The sequence below is a fragment of the Phyllobates terribilis genome, unplaced genomic scaffold (assembly GCF_046119375.1).
Source record: "Phyllobates terribilis strain yellow unplaced genomic scaffold, ASM4611937v1 Scaffold_5__5_contigs__length_657084704, whole genome shotgun sequence".
Classification (NCBI taxonomy): domain Eukaryota; kingdom Metazoa; phylum Chordata; class Amphibia; order Anura; family Dendrobatidae; genus Phyllobates; species Phyllobates terribilis.
Genome location: NW_027362765.1, coordinates 54247098 through 54260136, shown reverse-complemented (window position 1 = coordinate 54260136; position 13039 = coordinate 54247098). Strand labels below are relative to the sequence as shown.

The 13039-nt window shown below is 42.4% G+C and overlaps 1 protein-coding gene across 2 annotated transcripts in view; it reads right to left on the bottom strand.

Annotated features, from left to right (window-relative positions):
• Positions 1 to 594: 594 nt before the first annotated feature.
• The window catches only part of LOC141271948 (uncharacterized), a 60158-nt gene continuing 47713 nt past the window's right edge, over positions 595 to 13039 (bottom strand). For both annotated transcript variants that reach the window (XM_073682197.1, XM_073682196.1), the window contains exon 7: positions 595 to 3046. In XM_073682197.1, coding sequence (XP_073538298.1) covers positions 1698 to 3046 — 1349 coding nt within the window. In that variant the 3' untranslated portion in view covers positions 595 to 1697. The remainder of the gene's footprint in view (positions 3047 to 13039) is intronic.

Below are 13039 nucleotides of genomic sequence, written 5' to 3'. Positions count from 1 at the left end.
GTCTGAAAAAGAAAAGTTGAGCTCTACAATAAGTCCTGTGTCATGTCAATCAAAAAGCTTCTTGAGACCATTCATGTGTGAGGGCTTTTCATTCATGGAGTCGCCTCACTCACAATTTGCCTAAGAACACTGCCATGAATAAAGAATGCATCTAAACATCCTCCAAGAGCAGCTTTTCCCAATCATCCAGAAGCAAATTGGTTATGAACAATGCCTTTTCCAGTATGATGGCACGGCAAAAGTGATAACTAAGTGACTCATTGAACAAGACACTGTCAATATGGGTCCATGGCCAAAAGGAACTCCCGATCTTAATCCCATTGAGAAACTGTGGTCAGTCCTCAAAAAGCGGGTGGACAAAGAAAAACACTCAAATTGTGATCAACTTCAAGCAGTGATTACACAAGAATAAATTACCATCATTCAGGATTTGACCCAGAATCTGTGAAAAAAATTGCAAAAGTCTGAAAAATAAGGGTCAACACTGTAAATATTGAGTCATTACATAAACGTAATGTATTTGTTAATAAAAGGTAAAAACCCTGAAATTGTTATAAATGTACTTAAGTAACGATAAAAACACTGAAGCAGAAATATTGTGAAAACCAAAATTTATGTCAGTCTAAAAACGTTTGGCCATGAATGTACTGCTCAACAATTTGTGGCCATTGTGACTAAGAGTTGAGATGAGCTAATAAGGTTCAAGGGCCAGGTCAGTATTTTGTGGTCTTTGGATGGGAGCCTTGAAAACTGCCTTTTACTTGCCAGAATCTGCGGCTCCTCTTTGGATTAGCCAGCCTGGATTAAAAAAAATAAGGAAACGAGGATACAGTGGATAAAGCAGATGATTCTGGAACTTTTATCTGGTGCCATTCTAATAAAACATATAAAAACAACTGCCTAAAGAAAACATTTCACAAATATTCAAATCACATTTCCCCACTTAACAATATGACTTGCATTGCGATCAAGAGTTAATGTATATGGGTGTGCAGAGTACAGATACATTGTGGATGATGGTGCAGTCTGGCAGGCAGTGATGGATATGAGACGCTGTATACAGAGTTGCTGCACTGTGGTTTTCGTTAATCATCTTCCTAAATTTCCGAGGCTTCACTAGGAACACCGGAGCTGCTGTTGTGATTTTGAGTCTGCTTCCTTGCAAAGAGGTTAAGTCTTTGTGCCACTAATGCCAGCCAAATTTTGACCATGGTATGGCCAAAGATTAGTGGCCATTTTTCACAAGAAGCAGAATTTTAAGTTATAGATGGACAGTTTTTAAAGCCACTGGATAGATGTCACATAAACCAAGCTCTGCCGCAATAGGTGTCGTCGCTAGTTAGTACACCTTTTGATGACCTATAACTTTAATGCAATGTTGTATTTTTTCTTGTAGCATTTTTAAAGGAAATTAGTTAAAAATATATTTGGTTAAACCATTTACTGCACATAGTACATTAAAATAACCTTTTTCCCTGTTTGGTTTTAAAGAAGATCTGATTTCTTTGAATATTTACTTGGAGCATGAAAATGGTTTCTCCCCTGTATGAGGTTTTTGATTCCCAATAAGATTTGATTTCTGAACAATGTTTTTTTTAAAATGCAATGTGAACAAGAAAATTACTTCTTCAATCGGTGAGTTCTTTGATGTACAAGAAAAGAAAATTTACACTAAAATGTTTCCTATGTTCAGAAGATTAAAATGACTTAGACCTTATGTGAATTTTCTGATGAGAAACAAGGGAAGATTTCAGTTTAAAACATTTCCCACAATCTGAACATGAAAATTGCTTCTCATTTGTGTGAGTTTTTTGATGAATGACAAGATATGATTTCCATTTGAAAGATTTCCCACATTCTGAACATGGAAAAGGTCCCTCTCCAGTGTGATTTCTCTCATGTCTCAAAAGATTTGATTTAATTGTAAAACATTTGCCACATTCTCTACATGAAAACGGCTTCTCCCCTGAGTGAATTTTCTGATGCATGACAAGACCTGATATGTGGACAAAGCATTTCTGACATTCTGAACAAGAAAATGGCTTTTCCCCTGTGTGAATTCTCTGATGCCTCACAAGAACTGCTTTCTGGTGAAAACATTTCCCACATTCTGAACATAAAAATGGCTTCTCCCCTGTGTGACTTCTCTCATGTTTACCAAGATTTGCTTTATTTGTAAAACATTTTCCACATTCTGAACATGAAAATGGCTTCTCCCCTGTGTGACTTCTCTGATGCCTAACAAGATCTGACTGCTGGTTAAAACACCTACTACATTCTGAACATGGAAATGGCCTCTCCCCAGTGTGAATTCTCTTATGTTTCGCAAGATTTGTTTTATTTGAAAAACATCTGCCACATTCTGAACATGGAAATGGCTTCTCCCCTGAGTGAGTTCTCTGATGCGTAGTAAGATGTGATTTTTGGACAAAACATCTCCCACATTCTGAACATGAAAATGGCTTCTCCCCTGTGTGAATTCTCTGATGCCTAATAAACTGTGATTTCTGGCCAAAACATATCCCACATTCTGAACATGAAAAGGGGTTCTCCTCTATGTGATTTCTCGTATGTTTACTGAGACTCGATTTATATGTAAAGCATTTCCCACATTCCGAACATGAAAATGGCTTCCCCTCTGTGTGACTTTTCTGATGCCTAACAAGATCTGCATGCTGGTTAAAACATTTACTGCATTCTGAACATGGAAATGGCCTCTTCCCAGTGTGAGTTCTCTCATGTTTCACAAGACTTGATTTAATTGTAAAACGTCTGCCACATTCTGAACATGAAAATGGTCTTTCTTCTTTGTAAATTTTTTGATGTTCAACACTGCTTTGGTGATGATTATCTTGTTTAACAGTATGCAATGAATTAGTAGATAGGACTTGTTGAAAATGATCAGATGAGGAATCTTTGCTTTGAAAGGTTGAAGGTATAGTTGGAAGGAATAAATTCATTTCATGCACATCTTCTATCATATCACGATCATCTGTTATAAAATCTGAAGATATCAGATGTCCTTCTGAGCTTCTAGCATAGTTTTCTGCCAAGAAAAAAAATCTGGTATTACATTTTTTAAATTATAGCACCAAAAAATTATAATTAGTTAAATAACATTTCTAAATTAAAATTTTCAATATAAATTGCAAAACATGTAGCAAATTTCCTATTCATACCTAACCTAAAGTCTCAGCTACATTGGAGGAAAATCCCCCAAACTCTGCAATTTGGGCAGAATGAACTACCCTTCTAGCCTGTATAAATAGAATACCGTATATACGCGAGTATAAGCCTTCTTTTCAGCCTCGGCTTATACTTGAGTATATATAAGAAGTATATACAAAGGGTGTTCATTAAAGATTTCCCCTGACCCACTTCCTGTGGACTGAGAGCATTGAAACTTGGCAGTTATTAGTCCTTCTCTACATAGGTGCCACCTAGGGACACACACTTCTTACATCTCTTTAAGCAACTGTAAACACTTCGCATGTAGAAGTCGACAGGTTGCTTCAAAAGCCACTTTGTGACTTTGGAAATCAGAGTCTCATCATCTGGAAAATGCTTGTCCTTCAAAAATAACTTCATTTTTGGAAAGAGGTGGAAGTCCAATGGTGTGAGGTCAGGTGAATAAGGGGGATACGGTAGAATTTCAAAGCCACAGGAGTATGCTTCCATTTGGGCAACATGTGAGTTGTGAACTGGTGCATTGTCTTGCAGAAGGTGGACATCTTTGGAGAGCATGCCACATCTCTTGGTTTTGATGGCCTCCGGCAATTTCCGCAGCAGTGAAGCATAGTATGCCCCAGTGATCATGATACCCTTTGCTAGGAAATCCATCAATACTACTCCGTGCTGGTCCCAAAATACTGTGAGCAAGACCTTGACTGTTGAATGTTGGGCACGTGTCTTCATTGAAGGCGGTGAGTCATGATGCTTCTATTGCATCAACTGGACTTTAGTCTCATAGTGATGGACCCAGCTTTAATCCTGTGTGATTAGTCTGTTGAAAAAGTCCTCCTGGTTTCCATGTCACATCGTCAATAGAGCCTGAAAGCATTCGACTCTTTCCTGCTTCTGGAAAGGTGTGAGCGGCCGGGGAACCCAGTGAGCGGATACCTGATGCATGTGAAGATGGTGTTGGATGATTTTTTCCATGGACCACACACTAATCTTGACATTTTGGGCTAGGTGGCGAATGGTTACGCTGCGATATTCCAAAATGGTGACCTCCACTTGCTGGATGGTGTGTTCATCAATAGCAGAGAGGGGTCTCCCTGGATTTGGAGTTGTTTGCATCGAAGTCCGACCACATTTCAATTGACGATGCCAGTTCTTGAGTACATCATATGATGGGGAATCAACACCATAAACCTCTTTTATCTCATTGAACGTCTCCTTTGGTGTGCGGCCTTTCAAGTAAAGGAACTTGATGACTGCTCTGTATTCCACTGGGTCCATTATCAAACCTCACACCACTTCAGCACCTGTAAAATCAAGACCGTTATCAGTTCTGAGTTGCAAATTGGCAGGTAACCTATAGAGACTTATATCATTACACATATGAAGATTCAGCGTCCTGTGATAAATAGAAGTGGGTCAGGGGAAATCTTTAATGAAAGCCCCCATATATTCAGATGGGAAAATAAGTATTTGATACACTGCCTCTTTTGCAAGTTCTCCCACCTACAAAGAATGGAGAGATCTGTAATTTTTATCGTAGGTACACTTCACCTGTGAGAAACAGAATCTAAAAATAAAAAACAGAAAACCACATTGTATGATTTTTAAATAATTAAATTGCGTTTTATTGCATGAAATAAGTATTTGATCACCTACCAACCAGCAAGAATTCTGGCTCTCACTGACCTGTTAGTTTTTCTTTAAGAAGCCCTTCTACTCTGCACTAATTACCTATATTAATTGCACCTGTTTGAACTCATTACCTGTATAAAAGACACCTGTGCACACACTCAATCAATCACACTCCAACCTCTCCACCATGGCCAAGATCAAAGAGCTGTCTAAGGACACCAGGGACAAAATTGAAGACCTGCACAAGGCTGGGATGGGCTTCAGGACAATAGGTAAGCAGCTTGGTGAGAAAATAACAAGTGTAGGCACAATTATTATAACATGGAAGAAACACAAGATGACTGTCCAATCTTCCTCGGTCAGGGGCTCCATGCAAGATCTCGCCTTGTGGGGTAAGGATGATTATGAGAAAGGTAAGGAATTAGTCCAGAAATATACGGAAGGACCTGGTCAATAACCTGATGAGAGCTGGGACAACAGTCTCAAACATTACCGTTAGTAATACACTACGCCATAATGGATTAAAATGCTGCAGGGCATGCAAGGTCCCCCTGCTCACACCAGCACATGTCCAGACCCGTTTGAAGTTCGCCAATGACCATCTGGATGATCCAGAGGAGGTATGGAAGGAGGTCATGTGGTCAGATGAGACCAAAATTGAACTTTTTGTTATCAACTCCACTCGCCGTGTTTGGAGGAAGAAGAAGGAGGAGTACAACCCCAAGAACAACATCCCGTCTGTGAAGCATGGTGGGGGAAACATCATACTTTGAGTGTGCTTTTCTGCAAAGGTTATAGAACAACTGCACCGTTTTGAAGGGAGGATGAATGGGGTCATGTATCTCGAGATTTTGGCCAACAACCTCCTTCCCTCAGTAAGATCATTGAAGATCGGTCGTGGCTGGGTCTTCCAGCATGACAATGACCAGAAACACAAAGCCAGGGCAACTAAGGAGTGGCTCCGTAAGAAGCATTTCAAGGCCCTGGAGTGGTCTAGTTAGTCTCCTGACCTAAACCCAATGGAAAATCTATGGAGGGACCTGAAACTCAATGTTGCCCAGTGACCGCCCCGAAACCTGAAAGATCTGGAGAAGATCTGTATGAAGAGTGGGTCAAAATTCCTGCTGCAGTGTGTGCAAACTTGGTCAAGAACTACAGGGAACGTCTGATCTCTGTAATTGCAATCAAAGATTTCTGTACCAAATATTAAGTTCTGTTTCTCTGTTGTATCAAATACTTAATTAATTTGCATTTTATTGCATGAAATATGTAAAAATAATACAATGTGATTTTTCTGGATTTTTATTTAGATTCTGCCTCTCACAGTTGAAGTTTACCTATGATAAAAATTATTTGTAGGTGGGAAAACATATATATATATATATATATATACAGTACAGACCAAAAGTTTGGACACACCTTCTCATTTAAAGATTTTTCTGTATTTTCATGACTATGAAAATTGTACATTCACACTGAAGGCATCAAAACTATGAATTAACACATGTGGAATTATATACTTAACAAAAAAGTATGAAACAACTGAAAATATGTCTCATATTCTAGGTTCTTCAAAGTAGCCACCTTTTGCTTTGATGACTGCTTTGCACACTCTTGGCATTCTCTTGATGAGCTTCAAGAGGTAGTCAGCGGAAATGGTCTTCCAACAATCTTGAAGGAATTCCCAGAGATGCTTAGCACTTGTTGGCCCTTTTGCCTTCACTCTGCGGTCTAGCTCACCCCAAAACATCTCGATTGGGTTCAGGTCTGGTGACTGTGGAGGCCAGGTCATCTGGCGTAGCACCCCATCACTCTCCTTCTTGGTCAAATAGCCGTTACACAGCCTGGAGGTGTGTTTGGGGTCATTGTCCTGTTGAAAAATAAACTAAATGCAAACCGGATGGAATAGCATGCCGCTGCAAGATGCTGTGGTAGCCATGCTGGTTCAGTATGCCTTCAATTTTGAATAAATCCCCAACAGTGTCACCAGCAAAGCACCCCCACACCATCACACCTCCTCCTCCATGCTTCACGGTGGGAACCAGGCATGTAGAGTCCATCCGTTCACCTTTTCTGCGTCGCACAAAGACACGGTGGTTGGAACCAAAGATCTGAAATTTGGACTCACAGACCAAAGCACAGATATCCACTGGTCTAATGTTCATTCCTTGTGTTCTTTAGCCCAAACAAGTCTCTACCGCTTGTTGCCTGTCCTTAGCAGTGGTTTCCTAGCAGCTATTTTACCATGAAGGCCTGCTGCACAAAGTCTCCTCTTAACAGTTGTTGAAGAGATGTGTCTGCTGCTAGAACTTTGTCTAGCATTGACCTGGTCTCTAATCTGAGCTGCTGTTAACCTGCGATTTCTGAGGCTGGTGACTCGGATAAACTTATCCTCAGAAGCAGAGGTGACTCTTGGTCTTCCTTTCCTGGGGCGGTCCTCATGTGAGCCAGTTTCTTTGTAGCGCTTGATGGGTTTTGCAACTGCACTTGGGGACACTTTCAAAGTTTGCCCAATTTTTCGGACTGACTGACCTTCATTTCTTAAAGTAATGATGGCCACTCGTTTTTCTTTATTTAGCTGCTTTTTTCTTGCCATAATACAAATTCTAACAGTCTATTCAGTAGGACTATCAGCTGTGTATCCACCAGACTTCTGCACAACACAACTGATGGTCCCAACCCCATTTATAAGGCAAGAAATCCCACTTATTAAACCTGACAGGGCACACCTGTGAAGTGAAAACCATTTCCGGTGACTACCTCTTGAAGCTCATCAAGAGAATGCCAAGAGTGTGCAAAGCAGTCATCAAAGCAAAAGGTGGCTACTTTGAAGAACCTAGAATATAAGACATATTTTCAGTTGTTTCATACTTTTTTGTTAAGTATATAATTCCACATGTGTTAATTCATAGTTTTGATGCCTTCAGTGTGAATGTACAATGTTCATAGTCATAAAAATCAAAGAAAAATCTTTAAATGAGAAGGTGTGTCCAAACTTTTGGTCTGTACTGTATATATATATATGTGGAGAGGAGTGAATACCTCATAGCTCACCTCGGCGTCCGAGGGCGCATGGCAGTGACGTCATGCGCTTCTCAGATGCTGAGGTGAGGTGAGCTGCGCGCAGAACAGGACACAGGACTGGAGCAGAGGTAAGGAAGGTGAGGAGGAGTGATTATTTTTTTCATGTGTGCAGTGATGGGGGACTATGCATACCAGGATTGGGGATGATGGGGCCATGCATACCAGGATTGGGGATGATGGGGCCATGCATATCAAGATTCGGGATGATGGAGCCATGCATACCAGGAATGAACATGATGGGGCCCTGCATACCAGGATTGGTGAAGAGTGGGCAATGCTTACCAGGATGAGGAAATTTACCAGTAGCTGCTGCATTTCCCACCCTCGGCTTATACTCGAGCCAATAAGTTTTCCAGTTTTTTTGTTGCAAAATTAGGTGCCTCGGCTTATATTCGTGTCGACTTATACTCGAGTATATATGGTATATTGAATTTCCTATTATTTTGTTCTCATGGAAGATAAGCCACCAGAGATGTCTGGTAGAGACTTGATTCAAAATCAAAATTAAGTGTATTGTGAAGTTGAGGGAGGTAGCTGTTGGTCAAACAAGCATTTGTCCAACAGCTATGTAAGAAGTGTCATCTCCGTGTGTGGCTCCACCATTACTCCCCAGCAACAAGCCCGCTGTCTCGGGGTCATACTTGATTCAGATCTTTCCTTCTCTCCCCAGATCCAATTACTTGCCGGCTCATGTCATCTCCACCTCAAAAACATTTCTAGAATTCGACCTTTTCTTACCTTTGACTCTACAAAATCTCTTACTGTCGCTCTGATTCATTCTCATCTGCACTACTGCAATTCTCTACTAAACAGTCTCCCTCTTACTGAACTCTCCCCTCTACAATCTGTCCTGAATGCAGCAGCCAGGATCATATTCCTCGCCAACCGCTACACCGATGCCTCTTCCCTGTGCCAATCGTTGCACTGGTTACCCATCCGCTATAGAGTTCAATATAAACTCATCACCCTTACCTACAAAGAACTCCATGCTTAAGCATCGCCCTACATCTCCTCCTCAGTCTACCACCCTACCCGTGCCCTCCCTCCGTTCTGCTAATGACCTAAGATTAACATCCTCAATAATCCGAACCTCACACTCCTGTCTCCAAAACTTCTCACGTGCTGCGTCAATTCTTTGGAACGCACTACCCAGGACTCTTCGTTTAGTCCCCAATACCCACAGTTTTAAGCGTGCCCTAAAAACGCATTTCTTTAGACTGGCCTATCACCTCACCTCACCTATCTAACTATCCCTTTTTTTTCCCCATACACACTTCCTTCAAAATCAGGACCCTCGCATCATCTGTTCACACATTTCCTTGTACTTAATAGACTTCTGAGTCCGTACTTGTTCACATACTGGTAGGTGACTGGTTCATTTAGCATTATGTGATTACCCTATTTATTACATTGATGCTTGACCGTACAATACAAGCAATTGTTACCATCCACCTTTTGTGTCTCCTCTATTTCCTCATAGATTGTAAGCTTGAGAGCAGGGCCCTTTCTCCTCCTGGTATCTGTTGATTTATGTGATTATTGTTATTCTGTAATGTCTTTTATTGTCTGCACAAGTCTCCTCTAAAATGTAAAGTGCTGCGGAATATGTTGGCGCTATAGAAATAAAAAAAAAATATTATTAAGTGTAAGCACTAATCACAAAACAAATCACTATCCAACAGCAGATCTCAGCGCAAGGAGTTAGTTATGTCATGTTAGGCCACCATGCTTTTCAGCTCTGATTTCCAACCTTTTGCTGAAGCCAGAATCCTCATTGTTTCATGTTTCAGTGAACCTGTGATCACTGTGTTCCCAGAAAAGAAACATAAAGGGACTTTTGAGTCAACTGCTGTCCGTCTTATTTTTTTCCCTACATGCATTTTAGCACAGAGTAAGATGGATGGGAAAACAATAATATGTATGAAGCAGAGGCGTATGTAGAAATCATGGAGCCACAAAGCAGAAGTTCCAGTTCGGCCTGCTGCACCCCCCAAAAAAAACATAATATTCGGCGGGATCACAGAAGAGCATATTTCACCACTTTGCAGTCCTTAAAAAGTCTTTTTCCTCCTACTGAAGCCCCTAGATTGCCCTTTCATTGCTGCCATAAAGTATGATGCCAACTAAACTGCCCCCTCCGCAACACAGTATGACAAAAGCACAGGAGCGGAAGGGAGACCAGACAAAGTAGTAAAGTGGACCATCTTTGAGAAGTGATCCACAGCTACCCAAATGATGATACTTCCGACCAAGACTAGAAGATTAGTGTACTGCCAGGGAGCTGACGGTATGGGCAGATGAAGTAACCGATCGGACGAAAGCTTTTTCGGAGTCCTATTCTGAGCGCAGGATGGACAGCCCGAGATGAAATCTGCAATATATTTGCGCATGGATGGCCAATTGGCCACCAATAGTGCAGAGAAATGAGAAGAGCCATTTTGTTCTGTCCAGCATGACCGGCCAATTTAGTTGAGTGACCCCACTGAAGAACCCGCTTCCTGTCTGGTTCAGCAACAAAGGTCTTTCTGGATGGGACCCGAAACAAGTCTAATGGAGCGACAGTAAGCATATTGGAGGACTCAATGATGTGCTGAGGCTCCTCCTCCTGGTTAGAAGACAGGAAGGACTTAGAAAGCACATCCGCCTTGATGTTTTTGTCTGCCAGCCAGAAATGGAAAACAAAATCAAAGCGGGCGAAGAACAAAGACCACCTGAGTAGTTGCGTTCTGGGGCCAAGAAGGCTTTGGAAAAGAAACCGCAGGTCACCATACATCCAGTAGGAGACTTCTGAGTAAGAACGGCACCAGCCCCCGAGGAAGAAGCATTCACCTCAAAAATAATTGCTTATTACTGTCAGGTCTATGCAGTACTGGAGCTGAAGAGTATGCCTGTTTTAAGGAAGAAAAGGCACTTTCAGCCTCAGGAGTCCATAAACTAGGGTTAGCACCCTTTTGAGCCAGGGCAGAAATTGGGGTGGTTCGAGAGGAGAAATGTGGAATGAACTGGCAGTAGTAATTTGCTAATCTTAGAAACCGCTGGATAGCTTTCAGGCCGTCAGGACGGGGCCACTTCAGAACGGCAGACTCTTTCTCTGGATACATTCTCAGTCCGGTCTCAGCTCAGAGATGATGTATCCTAGGAAGGGAAAAGAGGTTTGCTTGAAGACGCAATTCTCAAACTTGGCGTACAAATGGCTCTTCCTCAACCTCTGCAGGATCTGACGAACATCCCGCCTGTGAGTGGGTAGATTGGGGGGCGAACACAAGTATGTTGTCCAGGTAAACACCACACAAGATTAGAGTAGGTCCCAGTAGATATCATTCACTAGTTCTTGAAAGACTGCTAAGGTATTGTAGAGCCCAAATGGCATTACGCATTACTCATAATGGCCATTCCGGGGTGTTACAGGCAGTCTTCCATTCGCCCCACTGGTGTATTCGGATCAGGTTACATGCTCCCCGCAGATCAAGTTAAATGAAGACTCTGGAACCTCTGAGACGATCAAACAACTCTGACATGATTGGCAGGGGATACTTATTCTTAATCGTTATCTGGTTGACTCTCCAATAGTCAATACAAGGATGGAGGGAGCCATCCTTTTTCTTAACAAAGAAGAATCCTGCTTCAGCCGGATAGCATGATTTCTGGATTAATCCCCTGGCTAGAATCTCCTTGATATATTCAGACATGGCTCGGGTCTCTGCCTGTGACAGAGGGTAGATATGGCCTTGAGGAGAAGAAGAACCAGAAATAAGATCTATAAGGCAGTCATACGACCTATGTGGTGGTAGCCTTTCCAACTCCTTCTTATTGAAAAAGTGCAAGTAGGTCAAATAAGTTGGAGGCAAGCCTGGTAAGTTTAATGCAGTAGCCGGAAGTCGAGCAGGACAAATGGGAACAAGACATTTCTCGTGACAGGTCTGACCACAACTAAGTACTTCTCCAGATCTCCAATCCAAGACAGGCTCGTGTGCTCATAGCCAGGGCAGGCCCAGGAGCAGGGAATGGGACAGACCTGGTAGCAACTAAAAAGATATCTTCTCTGAGTGCAACATTCCTACCCAAACTTCTACTGGCTTGGAAACGAAATGAACGGCTTCGGATATAGTTCTCACATCTACGGATGATACCACTAAAGGACTTTGTAGACATCAGATGGAGATCTGGTATCGATCCGCTACGGCATGGTGTATGAAATTTTCAGGTAGACCTATTCAATGAAACTGGTGTTGCCACAGGAAACGGCCAATGACAGTCAGTGGAGGAGAGGATAGCCAGGGTAACCTTTCCTATTGGCTGTTACGCAAGGTGTGGGAAAGACTTATTGCAACACAAAGGAAAAAGGGAAAGGGAGCCCAGACTCTAGGGTAAGGGGGGAAGTGGAGCCCTACTAGGTTGATCTAGCGTCACCCTGTCTCTCCTAACGTCCCTGAATTGGCTCTTCACCAATCGCCCTGCCTTTCCCTGGCATATGGCTAAGGCTAGGGAAGGGAGGAGATGAGCACTAGTCGATCTCCACTAAACCCTAAAGTCCAACAAGGGTGGACAAATGGGAATTTGCTTCGCTTTAGGCGAATGCAGACAAATGCTCACACCTCCTCAAGCTCCAGAGAGGACGAAGTACTGCTCTGGTAAAGCCTTCACAAGTAGTAATGAATATCGCCGGCACCTCCCTCTGAAACACAGCAGGTATTTATATACCCAGGCAGGGTGTTAATTAGCCAGAGGGAGGTAGCCGCTGGGTCCTAGAGACAGCCTCTAAGAAGATGTCTGTAATGCCAAACGTAGAGATCTCCTGCAACCAACTGCATGGTGACTGTCTGTCACCTCTGACACACCTGTGACATTGGCTCTTGACTTTGGAGTTTCCTGACATCTCGGGACAGGAGCAAATTACATGTTTGGGACTGCCACAGTAGAAGCACATCCCCTTAGCACAAAGGACTTCCTGATGATGCTCGGCCAGTTTCACCCAGTCGACTTACATGATTTCAGAGGAGTATCCAAACTGGAGTCTGCGGCTTTATCGGCCTTTGGAAAGTAAGAGCCAAGCGCATAGGCCTTCTCTCTGGGATCACTTCCTTGGAACGCTCCTGAAACCTAAGATTGATCTGGGTTGGCAGTGATACCAAGTCATGTA